Source organism: Sturnus vulgaris, chromosome 19 (assembly GCF_052056855.1).
Source record: "Sturnus vulgaris isolate bStuVul1 chromosome 19, bStuVul1.hap1, whole genome shotgun sequence".
In the NCBI taxonomy this organism is placed as follows: Eukaryota; Metazoa; Chordata; class Aves; order Passeriformes; family Sturnidae; genus Sturnus; species Sturnus vulgaris.
Window position 1 is genome coordinate 3817943 of NC_142261.1, and position 26864 is coordinate 3844806.

Consider the following 26864-nt stretch of genomic DNA (forward strand, 5'->3'; position numbering starts at 1 on the left):
GCTCCAACTCCTGCCACTTCCACATCCCAGGGTGCTCCAAGCTCTGTCCAAGCTTGCCTTGGACACTTCCAGGGATCCAGAGGCAGTGACAGCTTCTCTGTGCCCCCTGTGCCAGGGCCTGGCCACCCTCACAGGGAAGGATTCCTTCCCAATATCCCATCTCAGCCTGCCTCTGGCACAATGAAGCCATTCCCTGTCACTCCAGGCCTTGTCCCAGGTGCCTTTCCAGCTCTCCTGGAGCCTCTTTACACACTGCACTGTTTTTTCAGGTCTCCCTGGAGCTTTCCCTTCTCCAGGCTGACACCCCTCAGCTCTCCCAGCCTGTTAATTATCAACAGGAGGATAATGGGAGTGCCCAGTGCTTTCACTTCCACACACAAACACCCACCGGCACCAGACTGCAGCCCCCGGTGCAAACCAGGCACTCCACAGGTGTCCAAGTTCCTTCACTGCCTCTGGAGCACTCCAAGCCCAATTCCTCTTCCCCACTGAGCATGGCTTCCACCTCAGGGAGGGTTGTATTGCTCTCTTTCCTATTTCTGTTTTCTCTTTTTTCCTATTTTTTCCCCCGTTTTCATGGAGCCTGGATGAATTTGATGAAATCTTTATTTCTCATCAAGTGTAACCCTGTTGGCTACCTCAGCTCAGAATTACTGGGCAGACAGATGGTGCAGTTACATAAACCTGGATTCCTGCAGAAGTCTGGCTAAGGAAGAGCTCCAGAGTGCCAGACTTGGTGAACTGTACATCCCTGGTTTGTGTAAGAACATTGATTACAGCACTAACCTTCTCCACTCACTTTCAGATACTTTAAACCTGCAAAACTGTGGAGTATTCCCAGCATTTCCACTTCAAAATCAAAGCATAGCTCCTGAAACACCTCTAAAAAGTTATTTATTTGCTGGGGCTTCAGCACAGACATATTTTATCCAGATTTTATTCTGCACTGTGTCAGCCTGGCATTAACTGCTATTCCCAAAGCAAAATCTGTTCAGGATCCCTTCCCAACTCGTTCAGAGTTAAGAAAGCTGAATTCCTGTTTATGTTAAAGAGTTAAAGAAATCCAATAACCACCACAAAAAGACAACAGCCAAAATTCCACCCTAAATTTTTCACGCTCCAAATTCTGGTCAGTACCGACATCCCCTCAGTTTCACCCCACAGCAACAAGCACTGCAAGAGCTGCTGTTACAGACTGCAATGAACACACCACAAACCCTTGCTTTTTTTGTTTTTTTTTTTCCTTTGGAGTTTAATGTGGTGCTTCCAGAATGCTCAGAACACCAATTTGTGAGGATAAACTCCATTTGAGAGAGAGAACGTGGAGCGCAGGTACCCCCGGAGCTGAGGCACCTTCTTGATCCGTGCCAGGATCTGGGAATCCACGGCCTTCTGGTCTGCCTTGCGCTGCTCCGTCAGCTCGTATTTCTGCAAAGCACAAAGAGCAGCGTTAAAACCCTGCAAGCAACTGCAGAATCCTTTAGAGAGAGAGGAGAAAATTCAGGGCAAACCCTGAGTTTTCCAAACCCCGAGTTTTGGAATTTGGAAGAAATCCTTCCCCCGTCTGTTCTCAAGAATGGGAAGGTGGTGGAGCACTGAAGCACTCCTTGGAGCCAATACAGTGACAGCATTTCTTGGTCAAAAAAGACATTTAACTGGAATAGTAACTCCTTCTTCTCTGAGAAAAATCCCCAAATTTAAAAGAGGGGGTTAGCTCATTTTAATGGCATCACCTCACTTTATTAATGACTACTTAAAATCCACCTTTTTTTTTTCCTGCTAATTCCCCCTTTCCAGCCTAGCCTGCAGCATTAAGAAAGAACCACCCTGTCCCTTACTTCTTTCTCAGTGTCAAAGATCTCTCCTTCCTGGTGCTTGGGCTTCCTCAGCCTCTTCTTCTTGAAGTAGGAATCAGTGAGATGTTTGGGAATTTTCACCCCAGTGAGATCCACCTTTGTGGATGTGGCGATAACGAATTTCTGGTGGGCCCTGCGCAGAGGGACACGGTTGACAGCCAGGGGGCCTGGAGGCAGAGAAGACAAGAGACAGCAAGGTCAGCTTTTCTGATGAAAACCACTGCCTCGAAGGTAAATTTTTGTAGTCTGTGTGATGACCAGGTCTTTCAGAGTTGCCTATAGCTAAAATCTCAAAACCTTCTAGAAATACTGAAGCTTAATTATCTCCCCTCCACCTCCCTGCAGTCATAAATGACAGAATCATTAAGGTTGGAAAAGATCTCAAAGACCATCAAATCCAACTTTTGACTGATCAGTACCTTATCAACTACTGCAGAGCACTGAGTGCCACATTCAGTTGTTCCTTCAACACCTCCAGGAGTGGTGACTCCACCACAAAATGTGATTGTCACTGATGTTCCAAACCAAGCACGTGCAGATCTGTTCTGCTACTGACCCCAGAGACAAACTTGAACTTAAAAAACCCAAAGAACCCTCCAAAAACAAAAATACTGTGTTTAAATAAAATGTTTTACCTGTAACAAGCAGAAGGCCAGTATCAAGCTGCTTCAGGAACACAACACGCTGGAAAGAAATGAGATGGGACATCAATCCTCAGGTCCTAGTGCTCCCATACCACAGGCAAACTAGGATTGTGCCCCTGTTACTGGTAAAAGCACTGACACTGCTCCAGGTGGGTCAGCTGTGCCATCTCAGAAGCTGCCACCTTATGATCCAAGCTCCAGCACTTTCAGGTACCTCCTCTCCAGCAGTGTGTGACTCTCCACAAGCTTTATCTCTCAAGGCTGAGCAAAGCCAATTACTCCAGCTTTACTCTTTCCCCATCCTACAGGATGGCAACACCATCCCAGCAGCCAAATCCTTTGTATGAGTTACAGGCAGGAATTGGATGAACACCTCAAGGACCTCACAACATCCCACCATCAGAGCCACCCCCGCTTCTGGTCAAGGTTTCCTACAGCATTCTTTATGGAATTAAGGAAATCAAAGACAGAGAATTCAAGAAAATAAAGGATGCCAGATATGTTGGTGACCATCCTGAGGATGGAGAACCCAATTTAACAATCCAGTGTTACCCTGATAATTAGATTAAGAATGAAAATCTGATTTTTCCTTTGCAGTAACTTCTGTAGTAGAAAGTTTTGTCTTTGCAGGAGCAGCAACAGAAACAAGCACTGGCTTTGTTCTGCAGCAAGACTCCCTACATTTTGTCCAAGCAACTGGCTGAGCCTGTTTCATTTCCAGCTCTGCTCATAACAACCTTAATTTAACAAACATTTCACCTCTGCTTCCCTGGACAAGGAAAACACCCAGACAGAAATCACAGATTTACACCCAGTGGCCGAGCAGTGTCAGATGAAATCAGCTGGGGAATTCAGGGTGTCTGAAACGCTGCCAAAGCCCTGCCAGGAGCCGTGCCCACCTTGCCGCGGTGCCGGCCGGTGAGCAGGATCAGCACCGTGCCGGGGGTGATGGACTCCCGCAGGCGCCGCTTGTGCTCGCAGAACGGCTTCTTGCCATGGCTCAGCAGCTTGCGGGGAACGTCCTCCGTGGGGTAGTACCTGGGCTGGGAACAGAGCACAAGCAGCTTCTACCATCTGTGTCTCACAGGACAGCAGCTCCTCAAAAAGCTTCTCCCCATTTCCCTGAAGTTCAGCTTTCCGAAGGATTTCTGCTGCAGATGGTGATTGGGAACACAGCGCAGCTCTGTATCTGTGTGTGCTTCCACCTCAGCACAGCAACACACAGAACTGAGAATTCCCACCTAAATTCCCAAGAACACTGTGTCTGTACTCAAAGAAAATACAGCTGATGTCCCTATATCACTCCCTTTAGGCGCATCACCCAGCTTAAAGCTCCCTGCACCAAACCACGAGCATCCCGGTGCTTTTCCATACCATTTTCCGGATTTTAACCACCCGGCTGCCTCCATTCTTGTCTCCACCCACTGGCTTAGTGATGGTGGCACGAGGCATCTCCTTCTTCTTCTTCTCTATCTGTGTGCAAAGAACAAGGAAAACTCAGCACATTTCAAACCAAAAGGCACCACGACAAACTGCGATTATTCCCTCAGTGCTTCCCACCCTACCTTTGTCTCTGGGGCCGTGTACTTGCGCTTGTACAGGGCTTTCCTGGCGTACATGGCTGAGCGGGAATACCTCCCGATGCCGCGGGCCAGGACGGGGTTACGGCTGGCATGGTACTTCTTCACCCTCTTCTTCTTGTCCCCTGCTGCTTTCTGGCTCGGCTTCTGCTCCGCCGGCTTCTTCTCCCCTCCTTTCTTCTTGGCCGGCTTCTTCTCCGCGGGCTTCGGCGCCTTCTCACCCGCCATCTGCGATCACACAGAGCAGGGTTTAGAGCTCGTTATAGAGCAGAGAAAATAAAAATAAAAGAATCCAAACCGTTCTTCACACCTTTCTAGTAGCTGTCAGCCAGCTCCTCCAGCCGTAGCTAACCAAGCCCTGCTACCTGTGCGCCTCTACATGATTTAAAATGCTCCTGCACACTGGTTACAACAGCTCCAGCGCACATCCAAGCGCTCCTCGGCGAGAAGCCCGAGGAGACGCAAACACATCCCGAGCCTGCAGCCGCCTCTGTCCCGGCACCGGGAGCTGCCGGGCCCTGCCCCAGCCCAGCTCCCGGGAGGCTCCGGCGCGGCCTCCACATCCCGCCGCGGCCTCGCCCGCTCGGACCGCCGACACTCCCGCTCCTCCCCATTCCCGCGCCCATCCAGGCCCCTCGCCGCTCCCCGAGGCTGCCGGGCCGCGCCTGTGACCGCAGTGGGGCCGCCGATGAGCGGATGGCGGTGGATGGAGGGCGGCGGGCCCGGCGCCGACCACAGAGACTCCGCCATCCTCACCTTCCGGGGGAGCAAAAGGAACTCACATCCGGGTGCGCGGGCTAAGGACAGCGCGGCGTCTGACGTCAGCGCGCCGCGCGGGGGAGCACGGGACTTGTAGTCCGCGAGGGTCCGCGCTGCCCGGGGCAACCCCGGGTCACCAGCGAGGGGGACACCAGACCCCGCGCCCACTCTGGGGGCTGCGGGACCCCCGGCCCGGAGAGCGGCCCCACAGCGCCGCCGCCGCTTAACCCGCGTCCGCTCGGGGCTCGGCCGGCTCCGTGCCCTACCCGGTACTCGGGCGAGGCTGCGGTGTCACCTCGCTCCGGTACCGGGGGTCCCGCAGCCCCCCGTGCGGAGCGGCGGCGCGGGGCGGGGCGCGGCGCGGGGCGATGACGGCGCGGGCGGTGACGCGGGGCGGGCCGCGCCGCGCTCGCGGGCCCGAGGCCGCCGTTGTTCGCGCTCCCCGCAGCGCCCGAAGGCCGCGGCCCCGCCGGGACCCCCATGTGAGCGGCGGGCGGCGCGTGGGGGCCGGCGCACCGCGACCCGCCGGGGCCACGGGGGAAGATGACATCGCGGAGGTGAGGCGGGAGCGGCGGCCGCGCCGGCGGGGAGGGCGGCGGGCAGGGGCCGCGGCTTCTGCGGGGACGGGGCTGCTCCCTGCGGGCGGGCAGGACCCCCGGGAGCCGCCCCGGCAGCGCCCGCCCCGCCCGTTCCCGGGGGGATCTCCCGGGGCCCGCTCCCGTCAGTTCCCGGGGGATGTTCCCCTCCTACAGCCCCCACCCCGCCCTTCCCGGGGGGATCTCCCGGATCCCGTTCCCAGGGGAATCTCCCCGGGCTGCAGGGGTTGTTTTGGCTTCCAGTCTCTGCGAATCCCGTTGGCGGCCCCGGTGCCCCCGGTTTGGGGGGGTTCAAGGGAGTGTCCCCATGGAGCGCCGGAGCCCAGGGCTGAATTGTTCGTGTGCGGAACCTGCTCGGTACCGAGGCTCAGGGATCCATCGAGGGCCAGCACCGCTGATTTACCGACCCTAAAACACGACCCAGCTGCCAAACGAGTGTTCCTGAGCTCCCCACTCCTGCGTTCTTAATCCATTATCAGCATTCACTCTCATTTCAAACCCTTGTGGCACTGTTAAGGCACAACGACGAACAGCAGCACCCATTTCTTTGTTGTAGCTTCTCTGTCTTTAATGAATTTTGATGTTTTTCTGGTACCCGGTGTCCTTTTGGACTTAGAGGTTTGGCTGAATGTTGGGCTTCAGATGAATTATTGTCATAGAAAAGAGTATAAATATGTTTATCTTTTTTTAGCAGGATAAATGTCTGGGCTTTATGAAATCCCAGAATGGGTTGGGTTGGAAGGGACCATAAAACTCATCCTATTCCATCCCCTGCCACAGGCAGGGACACCTTCCATTATCCCAGGTTGCTCCAAGCCTCATCCAACCTTGCCTTGGACACTTCCAGGGATGGGGCAGCCACAATTTCAATTCACCTCTAAAGTAATTCCTCTTAAATTATAATTTCTCCAAGAGTAAGTTGTCCTCTTTCTTCTGCTCAAGATGGTGAATCTGGATGAGTTGGTTTCAATCCATGGCCATTTATAGTAGGATTTGGGGTTTTTTGAACTGTGTGGAGGTTTTTTTTTTAGTCTATCTTGTGTTTTCTGGATGTCCCTGCTCACACTGGGAACAAGACTACAAGTTACCTTTTGGCAACGCTGTGAACTTCCTCCTTGCCAGGAATAATACTGTTCCTCTGCTCATAGCCCTAAATTGTAACTTGTGAGGGAGACTGAAAAAAGCTGGGAAATATCAACTGATGAGCCTATAAATAGGAGTAATTAAAGTACCCGTCAGCACATCCCCAGTGCTGTGGTTGTGACAGCTGAGACAGAACTGATTTCATCTCTCCTTTGCTCTTGCAAAGGTGATTAAAAAACCCAATCATTGCATGGAAAATTGTATTGATTTATTTCTTTTTGTTTGGTGAGAGAGAAATGTGCTGGCAGTGTGTGACTTAGGGAGCACAGATCCTGCTGGTCTTTGCTGGACCACGATAACAAAAAAGGGATGATTGTCCCTTTGGATGGGTTTTCCACCCTGAATTTTTTTTTTTTTTTTTTTCATCAGAAGGTTCCTTGCTTTGCTGATAACCCCCCTTGGTTTTTGTAAATGAGCCGCTGCTGTTTCACTGGTTACTTTCTTACCAACATTTCCACCTTGCTGTGAACTAATTATGGCCTGGGCCTGGTGTGTTCCAAGCCCTTGGGAAGGATGGTGAGGAGCCAGTTTGGCCAGAGCGTGGGTTTGGGTGACTTCTGTGATTGTATTTACTGCCCTTGGCCGGGGCAGCTCTGCACCTGCTCCCACGGAGATGGGGAGGGAAAGCAGGATAAAAAGCCCAAAATGCATTCCATCCCTATAAAAGGAAACGTGAGAGCAGGTCCTGGGGTGTCACTGGTGAGCGCTGGCCCTTGGCTGTCCCCTCCCCATTTGGAAGGGCTGCAGCCCCAAGGTTGGGAGCACTTCAAGGAGGATCCTCGTGCCGGAACCGCTGGCAGGGATCGCTGACACCCCCATTCTGCTATTTGGGGTGGCTGACAAATGCAGCTTCCTACTCAAAGCCAAAAATACGGAGCTGAGGGAGCAGCAGGACGAGGTGCCAGCAGAGCCAGAGTTACTTAAAGTGCAAGAAACCCTCCCAGGTGCAGCTTGGCTTTGCTGCACTTGGCTTTTGGCATCTTTGCGTGGATGTGGGAGAGAGATTTTTGGGGTTTGAACCATGGATTGTGTGTTTAACCTCTCCTTTAAGTGCTGGTTAAATAACAGGTTATTTGTAGTCACCTCTGCAGATAAATTATCTTTTTTTTCATTTACTGCAGCAACTCATGTGCAGCTACTTCCTTAAGGTTGAGGGTGGGGTACAGAAGATATTCCTTTGGTTAAAGTTTATGGAATGTCAATATAATAAATCTGGATAACCAATCCCAATAATTACTCCTCTGTCTGTTTAGATATTTTTTGCTATAAACTCCAAAACTTACCAAGGTTTCTCTTGAATCCTGTGCATATTTAAAAAAACTTGCAAACTGTTCAAATTATTACTGCATTTTTAACCATTAATCCATAACTGCATTAACCCGTTTTTTGTGAGTTTTTTTCCATTTCATTTTATTCTAATGGAAGTAAAATTTTGGGAGGGGAAATGTGGTAAATATATGATCACCTTCTCCAGGCAACCTGTTGTGGGCTGAAATGTGTTATTTAATGTTCAGTTCATCCCAGGTACTGATGCTTGTGCAGTTGCTTGACCTTTGAATATAAATAGATAAATGTAACATTATTAATTAGCTCATTCCCATTTGCTGTGATAATTTGGAAATATTTTTGAATGTTTTTTTTCCGTTCATAAACAAATTTCCATTTGTGCATAAATTTGATATTTTCTGTGTTGCTCTTCGGTGAAAGATGGGGACAATTCACCAGATTTTCATGGTGCAAGTAGAATCTTATTAATTAGGGGGAAAAAAAGATTCACAAGAAGATTCACACAATTTATTTCTGAAATGGATCCTAATTCCCATTTGAATGACTTGCTAGAGATTTGGATTTTCTAGAATCCTAAAACTCCAGAACATTTCTGAAGAGAATGGTCTGGAGAAGGCTTTGGTGGGAATATTGACAGCTTTTCAGTAGAGAAGGAATTGCTGCAACAATTGAAATTATAACCCTAAATTTAGACTTGTGCTCTCATATTTTGCTGATTTAGCAATTTAGCCTGAAATGCTGACTGGATCAGGAAGGATCAGGAATGCTGTTCAATTTTTCTGGATATAACATTCCTCTCTCTCTGTGATGAGCCTGACTGTGGAGTTTTTTTGAATATATTTTGCTGTACTTTGGAAGAACCCAGAGGTGAACAAAGAGGAGCAGGCTGAGTTCTTTGAGCACACAAGAATGAGGATTTGACTCTGAAAATCAAAGGTGATTTTTAATTACCGAGTGCAAAGGTGACAGAGCTGATCTTGGAGGTGCTCACACCCCTGCTCTGATGCTTTATTTTTAGAATTTGCCTTCTAAAATCCTCACCAAGTCCTCCCATGCAGAACTCTTTCAGGGCTGCAATAAAAATGGGTAAATTCCAGATAAGAGCAGAGGCAGTGGTGACACCGAGTGGCTCCAAATAAGTCTCCAAAGTCAATGCCAGAGGTGGGGACACAGAGCTGTTGGCCACAGCCCAGCCCCAGCTCTGCTGAGCTCTGGGATAGTCATTGAGGGCACTTTGTGGGTGGTGAGGATCAATGGGAGATTCCTCTGTGGTTGTATTTAAGTGGGACAGATCCGACCCCAGCTCCACATTCCTGGGAGGAAGAGCAGTGGGGTGTCCATGCAGGGAGTTCCTTCCTGACCCCCTCAGCTGTGCCCTAAACCATGAGGTTTTGTTCAATTTTTAACCTTCACAATGTTGTCAAGTGTCACTTTGGATGTTTTGTTTTATTTTTAGGTATTTTTCCTGTTTGTCTTTCAGTTTCTTTGTGTGCTGTGTTTCGCTGCAGTAAGGAAATACCACTTCTGGTCTGTGTTTATGTTGTGTACCTTTGATATCATTTTAATCCAGGCAGTCAGAGTAGGGATAAGTGTAATTCTTGGGCTTACCAAAAAAATGCAATATATGAAGTTGCAATGTAAAACTAATAATGAGCAGAAATTTTATTAATTTAAGTGCAAAACTCAGTTTGGAAGCTGTCGGATTGCTCTGTGTGAGTTAACTCTGAAATCCTGCTGTTTATTTATTAACATTCTTTATTTTTAACCTCTTCTAGATGGTTTCATCCAAATATCACTGGGGTGGAGGCAGAAAACCTGCTGTTAACAAGAGGAGTCGATGGCAGCTTCCTGGCACGGCCCAGCAAAAGTAACCCAGGAGATTTCACACTCTCTGTTAGGTGAGTTTGGATCTTTCCAGTCTTGCCCCAGCTTGGTAATGATCTTAATTTGCTGCTGTCCCGTGGGGAAAGAGCTGTGGATGAACTTGAAAAAAGGTGAAAGAATGCTCAGATCACTTTTTAGTGTTGTTCACTTTTCCCTCTTCGTTTTCTCCCATTTTCCCTGAAGAGCTTCTCAAACACTTTCACCCAGCTCTAGGTTGGAGGGGAGTGAATTCTGATTTTACAGCAGGACAAAAACGTTCAGGGGAAGCAGAAACAGCTCGATAATAACATTGCTTTTAGCCCTTTACAAATCCATTTGATAAGCAGCTGGAAGGAGCAGAGGTGTTGGGAATTAGTGATCCAGCAGGAAATCCAGACTCTCCTCACACAGGAAAAGTCAGCACGTTTTTAAGGGCAACTGTGGCTTTTTCAGCTTCCAAAATAGGCCTTCTGTGACAGTTGTCCCCTGACACTGCGTGGTAGGGATGGGGAAAAGACAGCAAGAGGAAGTAGATAAAGGAAAAGGGAAAAGTGGGATTGGTGATAAGAGTTGTGCTGCTTGGATACTTGTGAGATAAGGGGCCTTGTGGCACAGGAGGGGATTCCTGCTGGGAGCTGCTCTTCCTTAATATTAGAGACTGTGGCAGCAGGCAAAGGCAAATGTTTCCTGCAGGAGAGGCCTTGGGAGCTGCTGGGAATTCTGGAGAAAGGAGCAAAGCAGCTCTGCTGGGGCTCTCCAGAATATTGAACTCCCCTCACCCTCCACCCTTGTGCCTGTGTGTGGGATTTGCTGTGGGGTTTCTGGTGGGGCTCCTGGGGTTGCAGGGTGTGCTCTGCCTTCAGGGACCCCTCCCCAGCACAGAATGGTTTTCCTGTTCTCCCTGCTGGGCAGAGAAGCTGAAGCAGAGGGGCAGTAGCTCAGCCCTTCTGCAGTAATTCCATGCTGGAATTGTGAGTGTGGATTTCTCCAGCTCAGGCATCACCAGATATAAAAGTGATTGAGTGATCAGCTGACTTGGGAAGGGTTTTTTTGTCCTGTCTTTCAAATCTTAGACGAACTGGAGCTGTCACCCACATAAAGATCCAGAACACAGGTGACTACTATGACCTCTATGGGGGAGAGAAGTTTGCCACGCTGGCTGAGCTGGTCCAGTATTACATGGAACACCACGGGCAGCTCAAGGAAAAGAATGGAGATGTCATCGAGCTGAAATATCCCCTCAACTGTGCTGACCCCACGTCTGAAAGGTCAGAGAAGTGGTGGAACCTCAATGTCCTGGTGCTTCTTAATAAATGCTGTGTTTATCCCTCTTAACACTCAGCCTCCATCTGGGACAAGGGTGGCCACAACCTTGGATTTGTTTCAGGGAGGTTCCTTGCAAAATAGATGAATAAATGTGGTTAAAGGTGAAGCAATCCAGGCCTCAGAACCTGTTCCCTTCAGCGTTCTTCCTTGGGACAGGACTGATAAAGAGGGAAGAATTCCCCTTATTTTTACTGGGGGAATGTTTAATTGGAGGAATTCTCCTGGTGCTGTTGTTGCTGCAGGGAATTCCCAGGGATATTTCTGGGCATAACTTGTTGTGCTTTTCCTAGCAGTGGGTAGAAAGTGAAGGCTGTACAAATCCTCACACTCCTCAAACTCCTGCTTTGAGGAGCTTGGTTAATGAGGAGAATTTGAAACTCTGGGTTAGAGGAAATGTCAGGGGTCAGAACTAAACCTTTTTATTCCTAGGAGTGAAAAAATGAGGAAAAATATTAAAAAATATTCTCACTCCTCAAAATGCCTTGACAGAGGTGGGAAGGATCAATGCTTTTTTGGCCCTATTTCCTGAAGAATTGAGATTGCTGGGATTATCCTCTCCAGTTCCTAATGGGATAGAAGGGTGAGGTCTCAAAGTATGAAGTTTCCACAAGTTTATCAGGAAATTTTCATGAAGGAAATGAAAGAAGAATGAATGCCTTGAGTGAGAGGAAGGTTGGAGTGTGACCTGGTGTTTGTTGGAATCCAGTGGGATTGTTGTGAAGGATCCAAATCAAAGCTTCACTGGAACCTTGTAGGAAACTCCATGGAAGTGCTTTGAAGTGTTTCTATCCTCACTGGTGTGCACCTGGACACTTCCAAGGCTTCTTTTCTTTGTTTTTTTTTACCACCTGAGGTTTTCCCTAGAGCTGGGTGTTGCTGAGTGAACAGAAGGATTACATTTTGTAATAAATAAATACCTGGAACAAGCGGATTCAGCTGGAGTGCTAAGCAGAGTGTCTCATTCTGTGTCACTTCATTTCCAGGTGGTTTCACGGGCATCTCTCTGGGAGAGAAGCTGAGAAACTCTTGACAGAGAAAGGGAAACATGGGAGTTTCCTGGTGAGGGAGAGCCAGAGCCACCCTGGGGACTTTGTCCTTTCTGTGAGGACGGGGGATGACAAAGGAGAGAGCAACGATGGCAAATCCAAAGTGACACACGTCATGATCCACTGCCAGGTAAGGAAAATCAGGGAACCCACGGGCCCAGGAGCTCTGCATACATTCCCTTTTTCCCTGGGCTTGCTGCAGGTCATCCCTTTGATCCAAATGACTCCTTTGATGGCATCAAAATTCCAAAATTTGCTCGGCTGGCTGGCTCCTGTCAGGGCCTTCTGGCTCAAATCACATTTTGCTGTGCTTCAGGGAGCCTTTGCAGATTCCTGGATGGATTTTATCAAAATAGGAATGATTGGATAAATGGAGATCCATCCACAGATGTCTCTCTCCTGTCAGTTCAGGCAGTTACACCTGATAGATGATCAACAGCCTGTGAAAAATGAGTGTTCACTCCAAGGAGTGCCCTGAAATCTAAATCTTCTATTTAGTATAGGGTAGTTCTTCATTGAAATATTATTAAATTACAGTTTTGGTATTTAATTTATTTCCCTGAGTTGCTATTTAAAAAATAATCATAGAATTTTTTTAAAAATCGGGTTTTTGTTATTCTCTTTTACTTCTGTTGTGCCCAAAGACAGTGCAATGACTAAATTGTATAAAAACACCTAAAGTGCAGTAACAGAAGTAGTTTGGTGATAGAAATGACCCACCAGGAGTGTAAATTACCAGAATATGCTTATTTTTTCAAGAAAACCTCTCTGATTTGCAGTTAACATTTATGTCTTTGAGGAAATTAATTTGGCATTGCTTCCTTCAAATCGGGATGGTGCCAGGCAGTGCCAGCCCTTCAGGACCCAATCATACACTTAGTTTTGGAAATGAATTCAAACCCCTAATTCCTGGATTCTCATCCTGTAGCTCCAGAGTTGCCTGAACCCTGATTCAGAGGGAATCTCTAAAACTCTCTAAAAAAGCAGATAAACTGATTTTCAAAGAGATGGCAAAGAGAGGAGATGTCCTGCAGTGTTTTTAGTTGTTAAAGTTCTCTCCTTTAGCAGAAAGATTTCAGTGGAGTCTTCTACACACAATTTCAGAGGTTATTTCTGATGCGAGGCACAGCCTAGAGGTGCTGTGGCTGTGCTGGTGGGAAACTCATTTATTTTGAGGAGGATTTGTCTTTCCAGGATCTCAAATATGATGTTGGTGGAGGGGAGAAGTTTGACTCTCTGACAGATCTGGTGGAGCATTACAAGAAGAACCCCATGGTAGAGACTTTGGGCACTGTGTTGCAACTCAAACAGGTGAGAAGGAGAGGCCAGCCCTGAATTTTGCCACCTCCAGGATATTTTCCATATATTCTGCAAGACTTTTTTTTTCTTTTTGAGGCAACAAAAAAAAAGAGGAGTTAAACTTCATGAAATGGGTGACAAAGTCATTTAAATGGGAACAATTTTTTGTTAGGCTTGTGAAAGGATAGAGTGTTGTCTCTGATGTGCAGAATTTCCTGGTGTCATCCTGGGCTGTGGGAATTGCAGGGCAGCTCCAGAAATGAGACAATTTCTCATTTTATTAAATAAATAGAAATAAAATTTATTTCTTAAGTAAATAATTTATTAAATAGACACATTTAATTATTAAATAGAAAAAATACTTTTATTTAAAGTATTAAATAAAAACTGTGAAACTTTAAAAGCAACTGCTCGTTGTCCCTTTCCTCGCTGCCCTCTGCTCAAATTCCAAAATTCTGACATCTGAAAATCCTGGATCCTAAAATTCCCATTAAAATCTCCTTATCTTTGGAGATTTGTGTTGGAATTGCCTTTCCATGGGTGCTCTTTGCTAACCCTGTGCTGTTTGTGCTCTGTGTGTGTGTCTCAGCCCCTGAACACCACCAGGATCAACGCAGCCGAGATCGAGAGCCGGGTGAGGGAGCTCAGCAAACTGGCAGAGACCACGGATAAAGTCAAGCAGGGCTTCTGGGAAGAGTTTGAGGTAATTCCTTACATTCCAAAGGATGTTTCCCCCAATCTCACACTGCCAAAGTCACGTTGGGTTCTGCCTTCTTGGTGTTTTCTTCCTCTCCATCACCTCAAATCTCTGTTTTTGTTCCCATCTCCAGGGATTTGCCAGCTCTGCTCTCATGACTTGAAATATTTGCCTTTTTTTTCCTGATTCTCAGGGTGCTTTTTATCCAGTTCCTGGCACAATCCCTCCTGGATATCCTCCCCACCATGAGGGGGCTTCATGTGTTTGTCCCACCAGGACAATCCTTCAAATTCCTTCTGCTGTTTGGGAAGCTGGGAACCATTTCTTTAGGGAAACTTCCATTTCTCAGCCCATCCATTAACCTTGTCCTTGTGGATTTTTGATACTTGTTTTTGGGGATCTTAAAGCCATTGTGAAGTGGTAGAAAGGTCTGGGATGAAGCACCATGGATTATATGCATTCCTTGGACTTCTGGAGATTTATTTTTGGTTTGTTTTGGTGTTTCATTTCTCTCTGCAGGCAAAATTCCAATTTTCTTCCAGAAAGAGTGTGAAAGAGTCCAGGAATTCCCTTTTCTTCCAGAAAGAGGGACAGCACAGGGGGAATGGCTTCAAACTAGAAGAGGATTAGATGGGATATTGGGAGGAAATCCTTCCAGAATTTGGAAGAAACTTCCCAGAGAAGCTGTGGGTGCCCCATCCCTGGAAGTGTTCAAGGCCAGATTGGCTGGGGCTTGGAGCAGCCTGGGATAGTGGAACGATTTGAGTTGTGAGGGACCTTAAATCCCACCCCACCCCCTGCCATGGGCAGGGACATCTTCCACTATCCCAGGTTGCTCCAAGCCCCCTCCAGCCTCTCCTGGAAAACTCCAGGCTGGATATGATGGAGTGGTTTATACCTCACACACAGGACCACCAGTGGAGTCTGGAATTCCACCAGCAGATGGCAACAGGAAACTGGGAAGTGCTCAAGGAGCTCCAGAGAGGCTGGCTTGAGAAACTTCCTGAATGGTGATGGATTTGCAAAGTTCATCCTTGGAGAAACCCTCTTTGATCAGAAATACCCATTAGCTAAATGTCGTGTCCAGTGTGCTCTGATTATTGCCAGGAGAAGGAAAATTAATCCATGAAAAGGGAAGGAATTAGCACAGAGGTGTGTGAGGGGAGTGTCAGATGGTGAAGTGATGGTATAGGGAAATGAGAAAATGAGGATTAAACTTTCTCCTTTCTCTTTCCAGAGAGGGGGGGACAGTCCCTGATGCAGGGCTGCAGAATGGGCAGAATTCCATCTGGAGAGGGAAGGAAGTCAGCAGAAGTCTTGTGTGTGGGAAGGGATCATTGGTTTGGCAAAATATAACTGAGCTATTAATTCACAGTTCTTCCCTGACCTCTGGTACACATTGGAGGAATTTTTCTTGGAGTGGATTTCTCACTGAGGCCTTAGAAGCAAAGTGTTTTCCTTACAGAAGGAAAATTCCAGCAGGAAAAGCAAATCAATGAAGGATTTTTCCCTGTGAGACATTGCATTTCTTTTTCCCCTTTGCTGCTCTCAGTAAGGCCAGCACTAACCCTTATTTTTTTTGGGAATGGAGCCCTCTCCTAGCAGTTTTAGTGCCCTGCTTTTCCATTCCCCTCAGGGAAGCTCCAGCTGTCCCCCGTGGTGGCAGGAGAGGGGACACACTCCAGGTTGTCCCTGGATCCCTGTCTGTGCTGTTCAGGAGCTGCCAGCCCAGATGGTGAATTTAAATTACTTGTCTCCAGGCAGGAACGAGCCTCTTGTCCCAGGAACCACCAGACAGGAATGCTGGCAGTCCTTGTAATGTTTTTCCTTGTGAAAAATGGTTATTTCTGAGCTTAGTGCTGGGATGTTGTAGTGAAGTCGAGGAGGATATTCCAGATTTATGGTTGTGTTGTTCCAGCTCTGAATGGGCTTGTTGGGAGTCACTGCTGCTCGTGGATCTCTCCTCAGGGATGCTCCAGGCAATAATAATTAACTCTGGGAAGGAAGATGTGGTTTCCACACATTTAATTGCTTCAATTCTTTAACTTGCTGGGAAAGTTCAGCTCTCAGTCCTTTTGCCTGGAATTCCACAGGCAGTTCTTTTGGGGAGGGATGTTTTCTGTTTTGTCACAAGCTCAAAACTTTGCATCTCTTGAATTTCTTTTCCTTAGGATGAGCCTGATTATCCAAGGTCATTAAGTGAGGGAGTATCAGACTGAGACAGGAGTGAGCAAATGTGCCAGTTAAATAAAAGCAAGAGTCTGGAGAGTGGGAATGATGAGGGGAGCAGCTTCCAAAGCCTGAATGTTCCTTTTTGTGGGGTCAGAACTGATCTGGGGATGAAAACTTGGAGCAAAGCATTGGGATCCTGGTGCCTCCAGCTCCAGGGAGATTTGCAAGTGGAGAGATTTGTCCCCCAAATGGACAGAATTGATTTGCTGCTGTCCCTGGGACATTGTGTTCCAGAAATCCCCACTCTGGATTGTTCCTTCACTGGGATAATTGATGGATAACCTGTTTGTCATCACCTAATGCCTCTCTGCTCCATTTTCTCTGGATTGCTGTGAGGATGGACCAGACCATCCTGATTTTTCTGATCCCCCCCCTGTCTGTGCTTTGCCCTCAGACCTTGCAGCAGCAGGAATGCAAACTCCTCTACAGCCGTAAGGAAGGGCAGCGCCAGGAAAACAAGAACAAAAATAGATACAAAAACATTTTACCCTGTAAGTATCGACCCTTCCTTGCCATTTGATTTTACTCTGGTTTATTTTCCTCATTACTACAGGGATAATTAAGTATCACTGGGATTTGGCTTCTCTTTAATGATAATTTCCCCTCTTATCAGGATTATCCCATGATTTCCAATTTGAGTTCACACATTTGCACTTTGTAGATATTTGCAATGTTGTTTTTTATCTTCAGCTTTCATTTAGTAGCCTCATATCCCTCAACTGTTACTCAACAGGCTGGAATGCTTAAATTTTAAGAGGATTAATTTGGGGGACAGGACTGCAACATGCAAATCCCAAGACTTTGCCTTGACTTAATATTTGAGTGTCCCTGTGTTCCTGAATTCCCTGGACAAGTTTTGGCCCAGCTGGCCACAGCCACTTGTTTAAAGGAAGCAAAAAGAGGCAATTTGGAATATTCTAATCACTAATTTACTAAGTTTGATGATGAATTAATAGCTGCTGTGTGTTCACAGCTGTAGAATGCAAGTGTTTGACACCCATGTGTGTTTTTGCAGTTGATCACACCAGAGTTGTTCTCCATGATGGTGATCCCAATGAACCTGTTTCAGACTATATCAATGCTAATATTATTATGGTGAGTGTATTCCCACCTCCTCTTCCCTAAATCCAAGGGAATTTTGTCACCATTTGTTAAATTGCTGGGTTTTTTTTTTTCTCCCCTCTAGCCTGAGTTTGAAACCAAGTGCAACAACTCAAAGCCAAAAAAAAGTTACATTGCTACCCAAGGCTGCCTGCAGAACACAGTGAATGATTTCTGGAGGATGGTGTTCCAGGAGAATTCCCGAGTTATTGTCATGACCACGAAAGAAGTGGAAAGAGGAAAGGTAAAATCAGATTCCAGCTGGCCTTGGGAAAGGTCCTGACAGATAGGAACTGAACTGATCGAGATAAATTGATTTATCAATCAGTTTATTTATGGAATCTGGTGTGGCACCAGATTCCTTGGAGCTCTGGAAGGTCTGATTTTTATTTTTATTTTTTTTGTTGATGGTTGTGGGAATTGGGGATAGATTCCTGTCACATCAAGCCTCCCTTTCTTAAGGTTTGCCTACTGAAATTTTAGCTGCTGAATGTGAATCTCTGTATTTCAAACTTAGGGATGGGAGATGTGGCCAAGCAGGAATTCTGGGAGCTTAAAGGGAAAAATTCCCTGCTCCTGGAGCAAAAGTCTTGCCATTTATTTTAGCTCATCAAGCCTGTATGGGCCTCCCTAAAAAAGCAGAATTATGGGATTTTATTATTACAAGACTGAACATAGACATGTTCCTTCTTACCTGGGAACTGCTCTGGCAGGATTTCATGCTCTCAAAGAGGAATTTTCCTTGCAATGGTGTATCCCAAAAATCTCCATTTACCTTTGGAGCACACGGATCTTATTTTGCTCTCTGGCCTGTGGCAAACCTGGGGATATTTTAGTTTATTTCTGGTTTTTAATGACACAAGGCAGGAAAGAATAGGAATAGTTGAACACTGATATCCTGGCAGCAGCCACACTCAGCTCCTGGGGATTGTATGGATTTATCTTTGGAATTTGTTGCTTCTGATCTTTTTTTCTGTTTGATAAACCCTTTCCATTCTCTCTCCTTTTCTTTTTAAGTTTCTCTGCTTCTTCCACACACATTGTCCAGCTTTTTTACCTTTTTCCATATTCCCATGATCTGTTTCTGAAGGGAAAGCTGTTGCCTTTTTAGAGGAGCATCACGTGTGGAAAAAAATCAAATTAAAACCTGAAGCTTTTCTGTGGGTGACTGATGATTGCAGAGGCTCCTCACCCCCAGGAACTTTGGGTGTGTGGACTGAAGACAAATAACAGAAGATTTTACAGGATTCTCTCCCTAACTGAGGTGTCAAAGCTGCCACTGGTGCTGTTTGTTGGAGCCATTAGACTTTGTCTTGTGAATTTTTATTTCTTTAGTCTTTGACTTTTTTTTTTCTTTAGACTTTGCAAACTTCTGTCACTTCATCACCCTGATAAAGGGACAGGATTTGTGTTTCCTTCCTTGAAGGAGGGAGAAGCTCTCCCTTCCCAGTGGTAATCTTTGTTTTGGGAGAGGAGAAATAAATCATGGAGTTCTTTTGGCAGAGTTGACTTGAATACACCTTTCTTCCTTCAAGTTATTTATTATTTTTTTTAAGAACCTCCTGAATGGCCTCTGCTCCTCTGCAGTTTCTCCATTATTCTTCCCAAAGTTTGCTGGAGAAAACACTTTAATTCCTCAGTGCTGCATTGCTTATTCTTCCTTTACCCTCGATTGTTTTGTGATGCCTATTCCACTTCTTAAAGAATTGCAAATACCAGCCCTGATATCAAATCAAAGCTTTTTTATCTCAGGCCAAGCTGTTTGCAGGAAGGAGAGAACCCTTTGCAGCAGAGCTCATAGCCTGAGGAAGGGAGGAACTGGGGAACATCCCAGCCCTGCATCGAGTCCTGGATGTGCTTTAAAGTGCAGAAGCAGCAAATCCTAAGAAATTAAAAGAGTTTTGGAGTTTTGGAGGCAGTTCAGCAACCCTTCCAGCAGAGTAAAGCTTATTTTAACATCATGTTGCTGTTCAGACTTGCTTTACCAACTGCTCGGAGCTCTGCATTGAAAACTGCAAGTTATTTCTGCTGGCACCCCCCAAAATCAGTGGATTTGCTTCAGTTTCAGTGGATTTGCTTCAGTTTCTCCCCTTGTGACAGGGGAAGAAGGGCAAAAATAGCAGAAAAGCATCTTGTTGCCTACGTGGGCATGTGTTCAGCCATCTTCCTCTGCCTTGGGCTGACAGAAGGAGCTTCCCTGTGCTGTGTTTTTTCCTGAATATTCAGAATAACTGCAGGCAGACCCTATTGCTCTGTAGGATACAGAGTGTTTGGTGTGTGTTTGCTCTTGCTAGATGCTGTTCCTACAATAATTTCTGCTGTGATGCTGCATTCCCAGGAGCTGTCACAGGAGCCAAATCCATGTGCTGATAGGTGAATCCATTCCTCAGTGGATGGAATTTATCCCTGGGCAAAGATAATCTTGGTGGAGGAGCAGCACACATCAAACTCTGAATTTCTGGAGCCACAGACCCCTGAGCTGCTCCCTTTGCAGGAGCCTGAACCTTCTTTGGTGATGGAACCAGAGCTGTGTCAGCCCTTCCTGCTGCAAGCCATGAAAAGCAAACATCCAAGTTTTATTTCTGGAAATGATTTCTACCTTTGACTTTTATTTCTTTTGTAGTCTGTAGGGTTTGGGCTGTGGAACAGCCTGTGGGGCTGAATTCTATATTTTGAGACCCATGGCTGGGGGGTACAAAAAGCAGGATTTTCATCTCCAGGTTTTGAAATGATCCAGGCACAAAATATCCCAAAAGGTGCTAAGAGAAGAGGTGGTCTGTACCTGTTTGAAATTATCCAGTGTTTGTTATGGAGAGGAAAAACTTCCCATTAAAATGTTCTTTACCTCTGATTGTCCTCTGTGGACTCTGAAATGAAAGCTTAGGGTTGTGTTAACCAGTTTGCAAATCAGCCTTTTTTTCCTGCCTGATTATTCCTTTTTTTTTTGTTGTTGTTGTTGTCGTTTGTTGTTTCTTGGGTTTTTTTTTTTAAATATTTTGAAATCTTGCAGAGTAAGTGTGTGAAGTACTGGCCTGATGAATATTCCCTGAAGGAGTACGGGGTGATGCGTGTGCGGAACGTGAAGGAGAGTGCAGCACACGACTACACCCTGAGAGAGCTGAAACTTTCCAAAGTCGGCCAGGTGAGTACAAGAGCAACTCTTGTCCTTTTTGTTCAGCTTGTGGATCACCAGAGGAAAAATGGGCAGGATTAGCCCATTTCTCTGGAATCAATAAAAGCACTCGGGGATGAATAAATGGAGCCCTGCCTTTCTTTGAAGCTCCACGTTTAGTTCCATCCATCTTTCTCTTTGCCCTTGGGATAATTGAAGATTCTCCTACCTAAGCAGCTTTTGGCAGGAGAGGAACTGCTGCAGAGCTTGCAGGGAATCTGGGAGGAGGGAAAATGCTTTTAACTGAGGACACTTCAATCCTGCCAGGCGTTTGCTCACTCGTGGAGATGGTTGGATTGGAAGGAAAGGTTGTGTGTGGGGCCAGAGTGTGGAAAACTCACTTAAGGGAAGGGATAAAAAGGTGAGAAAATAGTGTTGAAATGACACTTCTGTTAAGGAAGAGTTTGGATCAGGGAGGAGAAGCAAACCAGGGGGTTTAGGGTGTGATGGGGAAGGGCTCTGCCTTGTCGCCCCCTTTGGGAATGGTGGAGCTGCGGGTGCCGTGTGTTGGGTTTGGGATCTGCCCCTCCTCGTTGGACTCAGCTGTGCCCACAGGGAGCTGGATTTGGAGGTGAGGGTTTAGTCTGTGTGTTGCTCACGTGCAGGGGAACACGGAGAGGACGGTGTGGCAGTACCACTTCCGCACCTGGCCCGACCACGGCGTCCCCAGCGACCCCGGCGGGGTCCTGGATTTCCTGGAGGAGGTGCACCACAAGCAGGAGAGCATTCCTGATGCAGGACCTGTCGTGGTCCACTGCAGGTGAGGGTGGGCTGGGTTCCTCCTGCCACTCCTGGGGATCTGAGACCTTTGAAAAGGACAGCTTTGCCTGGGAATTGCTCAGAATTCCCTGTTTTCTGTCTGTACAATGTCACGTTCTGGGTGTCATCCCTTGGGAAGGGATTGCAGAGTGTGAACCTTTGTATAAATGAAAATTTCTGCTCTTAGATGAGAAGATGGGACCAGTCCTGGCTGGAACATTTCAAGTGCAGGATGATGGGAATTCTGGTGTCCCATCCCACCTGTGAGGGCTCTGTCCTTTTTGAGTGTTCCCAGCTTGTAAATGAGATGGTTTTTAGGCAAGGAAATGTTAAATCTGACTTTATGAGTTTTTTCTGATTAAGGAGTGTTTATAAACACTGAGGGACAGAAGTGCTGAGCTGTCCCTTCTCTGAGGTCTCTGGTTTGACTCTGGCTGTAATTTGGAAGCCTCTGGCTATAATTTGGAAGCCTCCAATCTCCTAATACCAGACTCTTCCTTTGGCTGGGGTTCTGGTGTGCATTCAGAAAGAACAAAACAATTAAATTCCCTTTTTTGTCTCCTTCCAGTGCTGGGATTGGACGAACAGGAACTTTCATTGTCATTGACATCCTCATTGACATCATCAGAGAGAAAGGTACCTTCATTTTCCCCTTTGAATTCCCTGCCTGCTCACAGCCCCACCCCAGGAATGCTGATGGAGCACTCAGGTGAGCTCCACCCTCACTGTGATCATTTCCTGCTCTCCCCATCGCCGTGGATGTCCCCAGGGGTGGATTGTGACATCGATGTCCCCAAGACCATCCAGATGGTGAGGTCCCAGCGCTCAGGGATGGTGCAGACAGAGGCCCAGTACAGGTTCATTTACATGGCAGTGCAGCACTACATCGAGACCCTCCAGCGCAGGATCGAGGAGGAGCAGGTGGGTCCATCCCAAATATCCAACAGCAGCATGGCAGGATTCCAGCAGGGAGCAGCATTCCTGGGGATTTTGGGGGGGTTTGTGCTGTGGGAAGGCCGGGTCTGAAGGTGTGAACTGTCTCCTGTATTTCAGTTCATTGTGCTTAAGGATTAATTAAATCGTTGGGTGGAATCCTCTCCTTAAATGATCAGGTGAAATCTTCTCCTTTTAAAACCTTGTGTGGAATCCTCTCCCTAAATTGTCAAGTGGGATCCTCTCCTTAAATTGACTGGGATCCTCTCCTTACACTATTAAGTGGGATCCTGTCTTTAAATTACTGAGTGGAATTTTCTCTTTAAAATATTAGGTGGAATCCTCACCTTAATTTCAGTGGGATTCTCTCCTACCCTCCTCCCTGTCCCCAGCCCTGCTCCCTGATCTCAAATTTCCTCCCTATTATTGAATTTCCTGTGAAGGAAGAATAAAAGATAAGGGTCTGTTAATTAAAGCAGAATCTCATTATCTTTGTGTTTTAAGAAGTTTTCAAATCTTGCATTCCTGAAAGGGGAAAATCAAATGCTGATTACTCCCAATTCCAAATTGAGGAGTTTATTGGTAGGAAATCAATCTGTTGGAGTGGAAAATGAAAGGGTGAGTGTGGTGATCCAACAAAAAGCACTTCCAGGAGTGTGGTGGGATCAGAGAAGTTTGGGAATTAGTGGTGACAACCACGAGACCTTCCCCTTCCTGTTCAGGGAATTCCTTGCACTCCAGTTCTGGGGGGGTTTTACAGCAGTTTCCTGGTTTTTGTGATAAAGAGCTGATGTTTTCTCCCTGTCCCTGCTGCTCCCTGCCCTGACCTCAGAGCAGTTGGGATTTGTACCTTTTGCTTTCTGTGTTAATTAGTCCATTTTTTAATCTTTTTAGTATCTTTTTCCCTGCTGGGGGTTTTCTGACACGTACTGAGTTAGTTCTTCTTTATCAGCTGGTTCCTACAAAATGTCCTTGTGGTGCATTCCACAAATTCTGCATTCCATGTGTCCTCCAATCCATCCTTCTCTCCCAGACTTGGTTCAATGAAGCAAATCCAGATTTTTCTCAACAAAACTTTTCCCAAGCAAACTGCTCAGGACAGCTTTGTTAAATGCTGGCTAAGAGTGATTTAAGAATCACCAGAAACACCATAATGAGCTGAGTGAGTTTCAGGAGACCATCCTGGAAAAGCTTCAATCCTAGGAATGTTCTTAATGGGAATTCAGGAGCCAGAACTCCCTGGAGGCTCCACCAGCCTCTGCTGTGAGACTGGGTCAGACCTCAGGACTTGTTGCAGCATTAAAAACCCTGAATAAACCCACAACCACCTCCCCAATCTCCAATTCCCTGCAAAACTTTAATTTCTACCTTGTAGGTTTCAGTGTTTTCAGGCATTGTGAATGCCTGGAAAAAGGAAAAATCCATATCCCGTTCCTTTCCTGGTGTAATTCCCTGGCAGGAGCTGGAGTTGGGTGCCAGCACAATTGGCTGCAGCCTGGAGCATATGTGCAGAATCCAAATAACAGCTTGGCTGCTTTTTATATCAAACCTAATGGGCTCAGATATTATTTTATTAGAACTCCTGCAAACAACGGTGTCGCTCCATTGGCCCCAGCTCCAGGCTGGAAATGAGGTCAGTGGGAAGCCCACTGGCTGCTCAAGAATGAAATGGGGAATTTTCTGCCAAGGAGATGAGGATTGAGTACATTCACAGGGTTGGTGGGATGGGGGAAAATTGGGATTTGTCTTGGTTTGAAAGACAGGTGTCTGCTGAGGAAGGCAGGAGCCTCTCTTGAAATGGAAAATATAAACCCCCTCCCTCCAAATTATTGTAATTTTGAAATTAAGGAGCTCTCAGGCAAAGATGTGGGAATAGGAATAACAGCTTTTTAATGGGAAAATTAAAATAAAAATACAGTAATACAAAAAACCCAAACCACTGACAGTCAGGATACAACCTGACACTCCATCAGTCAGGGTGTTGGTAGCAGTCCCATTAATGGTGGCTGCAGTCCTGCAGTGACAGATGTGGTTCTGTTGAAGCAATGATCCTGGACAAGGGTGTAGTGGTGATGTAGAAGGGTCTGGTTTTCCTCTGGAATCCAGTGGAAAAAGGCTGCTCTGACGTTTTAAATCTCAGCTTTTATCTAGGTAGGAAATGCTTGGCTCCTCCCCCTGGCTGGAGCATCTCCCAGTGGGATGATGGAATTTTATCAGCCATGCACTGGGACTCAGTGGCCCATTAACAGGAGATATCCTCCCTGGATAAAGAATGAAGAGATAAAGAAAAGATAAAGAAAACTGCCCCACCTGGTTTTGACAGCTGGTGATAGAACACAAACTGCTGGTTCCACCTTGCATTGCAAGCCCAGACAGGGATTTTCAGGTTTTAGCTTTGGGTGTGCTCAGTGATGTGTTCACTGCAGAACTGAGCTCTGTGCTCACAGACAAACCTAAAACCACCCGTGGTTATCTCTGGCAATTGCTGCACTGTCTCAATGAGTGGTTGCTGTTATTAACCCCAAACCTGGCTTTTTGTTGTGTGCTTTGCTTCACAGAAGAGCAAGAGGAAAGGTCACGAGTACACAAACATTAAATATTCGTTATCGGACCAGACGAGTGGGGATCAGAGCCCTCTCCCCCCCTGCACCCCAACCCCAACGTGTCCAGAGTAAGTTCAGTCCTGCTCTCAGGTTTGAGCTCTTCTGTCTCATCCTCACACACCTCAAACGAGGCTGAGTTACCCCAGAACCTGCCCTGTTGTCTTGGGCTTGCCTCTGAAAATAAATCAAGTGAAATGAATTGTCCCTGAATTATGTGGTGTGTATAATAGGATTGGTTTTTTTTTTGTTGTTGTTCTCAAATGAGATTGGTGGGACTCTAAATCCTGATTTCATTTCAGAATGAGAGAAGATAGTGCTAGAGTATATGAAAATGTGGGGCTGATGCAACAGCAGAAGAGTTTCAGATGAGAAGATGTTCAGAGCCTTCCAGGCCAAGGCAGGTGTGTATGGCCAGAGGAGGGGCTGTGTCCAGCCTGAAATGTACCCAGAAATGCCCAAAATGCTTGGAATTTATCCCCATAGGGTGCCTGAATTCCAAAAGCTAATTTTAATTTAATTTTAATGACCTCTATGCACAATCTCACCAAAGCACCCACACAGTTTCTAAGCCACGGTTGAGACTTTTGGGTTGAGCATAAAATTTATTGAGTCAAAACTGAGCACTTCTGTACAATTCCTGAGTAAGAAATAACTGCTGGGTTTTTTTCCTCAATAATTCTTCATTTTTTTTTCCTTTCCCAGACATGAAAATGGTTTTTAAAAAGGTCAAGAAAGAGATGGAAGAAGCTTCACGTGAGCAGTGAACTCTGAGGGCTTGGTACCTTTTTATTTACGGTTTTAATCCTTCAGTAGGCAAAACTTCAGAGCATCTAAAGATTGTTTTTATCTCTTCTCTCCAATTTCCAATTGCTCATTTTCCAAATAAAAGGAAATCCTTTCTACAAGGTAGACAATTACTTTGTAGAGTCAGTTTCGAATCCTGCAAACTGTTGGACTGTCATCCATTTGTTTTTTTTTAAATAGTATTTTGGTTTCACAGTATGGCTGTTAGTGGGGTTTTTTTTTTTTTCCTTATTTGAGCAGTTGTGGGGGTTTTTTGGGGGGCACTGGGTGGGGGGTGGGTGGTGGGAGAGCAATGCCATGGATAAATCCGTGACATGAAATGTAAAATACTGATGGGAACAATGTGGATTGTTGGAAAACAGTGGATCACCAGCGTGAATAGAACCAAGTGCATGATCAAATTAGTCCTGATACATTTCAAACTCAGACTGAGCTTCCTGGGGTGAGCAGTTCTTGAGATGAAGGTGCTTTTTTGTGATAATTGGTGGCTTTGATTCCAATTTTGCTGTGTGGCTGGATGGGCTATTTTGGAGGAATTTATGCAAAGTTGCTTTTACATCAAACAAAGTTTCTTTTCCGTGATCTCTGCCCAGAACAGGAATTCTGTGTGTCCTTCAGGAGAATCAGTGACCTGGGGGTGCTTTGTGAGGACACTCTGTGGTGACTTTGTGCTCGATTAAATGAGATTGAATTCAGGTATTAATTAACAAATTGCAGGATGTTAACACCAGTGAAACCAGTAACCCAGTGCTGGTGTCAGGGAGCCCTCCTGAAGGGAAGTGGAAGCTGTGGAGGAGTCTCCTGGATTTTTAGGGAAGGAGGGATGTCCTGGTGGGACAGGGAGCAATGAGGCCACACCAGGGGCACTGTCCCACCCCAGGTGCCTTTGGGAGCTGCCTGGACCTTCCTGCCCCAATTCCATGGAAAATCACCTGGAAGCACTTGTGATTGTCAGGGAGACAGATCTTCCAGAGACTCCCCAAGGAAAATCTGGTGAGCTTCCATTGAATTCCTTCCCCTGGCTCTGTCCTGGAGCAGCAGCTCCCCTTGGAGCTGTGGATGGCAGGACCAGGAGGACGAGTGGGGATTGGTGTCCCCCCAGCACCTTGTCCCTGGTTTTGGGGACATTCAGGGGTGTTCAGGTGTGATTCCCATCCTCTCACA

The 26864-nt window shown here is 46.5% G+C and overlaps 2 protein-coding genes across 3 annotated transcripts; one reads left to right on the forward strand and one right to left on the reverse strand.

The window, feature by feature from the left end:
* Window positions 1–1223: 1223 nt before the first annotated feature.
* RPL6 (ribosomal protein L6) lies at window positions 1224–4956 on the reverse strand. Its single transcript, XM_014875118.2, has 7 exons — window positions 4837–4956; window positions 4066–4308; window positions 3875–3973; window positions 3400–3543; window positions 2492–2540; window positions 1839–2023; window positions 1224–1428 (listed from the first exon to the last, which is right to left on the reverse strand). The coding sequence occupies exons 2-7, from the start codon at window positions 4306–4308 to the stop codon at window positions 1276–1278; spliced, it is 873 nt and encodes a 290-aa protein (XP_014730604.1). The 5' UTR covers window positions 4837–4956; the 3' UTR covers window positions 1224–1275.
* Window positions 4957–5231: 275 nt separating this feature from the next.
* Window positions 5232–25896, forward strand: PTPN11 (protein tyrosine phosphatase non-receptor type 11). 2 transcript variants are annotated; one of them, XM_014875067.2, is made up of 16 exons: window positions 5232–5396; window positions 9641–9763; window positions 10802–10996; window positions 12038–12230; window positions 13295–13411; window positions 13989–14102; window positions 16723–16819; window positions 17344–17423; window positions 17515–17673; window positions 20440–20571; window positions 21207–21361; window positions 21929–21996; window positions 22130–22281; window positions 24852–24964; window positions 25196–25297; window positions 25599–25896. In XM_014875067.2, exons 1-15 carry the CDS (start codon window positions 5383–5385, stop codon window positions 25263–25265), a joined length of 1782 nt encoding a protein of 593 aa, XP_014730553.1. In that variant the 5' UTR covers window positions 5232–5382; the 3' UTR covers window positions 25266–25297; window positions 25599–25896. The 2 variants fall into 2 exon arrangements, with proteins under 2 accessions (XP_014730553.1, XP_088032318.1); XM_088176192.1 differs by lacking the exon at window positions 5232–5396 and adding an exon at window positions 9234–9253.
* Window positions 25897–26864: the final 968 nt, after the last annotated feature.

Bases quoted from the DNA above. Each gene is read 5' to 3' on its own strand.
- PTPN11 (XM_014875067.2), top strand. The intron at 17,674-20,439 runs GTAAAATCAGAT...GAAATCTTGCAG, and splicing joins AAGAAGTGGAAAGAGGAAAG to AGTAAGTGTGTGAAGTACTG. The intron at 24,965-25,195 runs GTAAGTTCAGTC...ATTTCATTTCAG, and splicing joins CCAACCCCAACGTGTCCAGA to AATGAGAGAAGATAGTGCTA.
- RPL6 (XM_014875118.2), bottom strand. From the start codon at position 4,308: ATGGCGGGTGAGAAGGCGCCGAAGCCCGCGGAGAAGAAGCCGGCCAAG. The intron at 3,974-4,065 runs GTAGGGTGGGAA...CTTTGCACACAG, and splicing joins ACACGGCCCCAGAGACAAAG to ATAGAGAAGAAGAAGAAGGA. The intron at 1,429-1,838 runs GTAAGGGACAGG...TGTGCTTTGCAG, and splicing joins TCTTTGACACTGAGAAAGAA to AAATACGAGCTGACGGAGCA.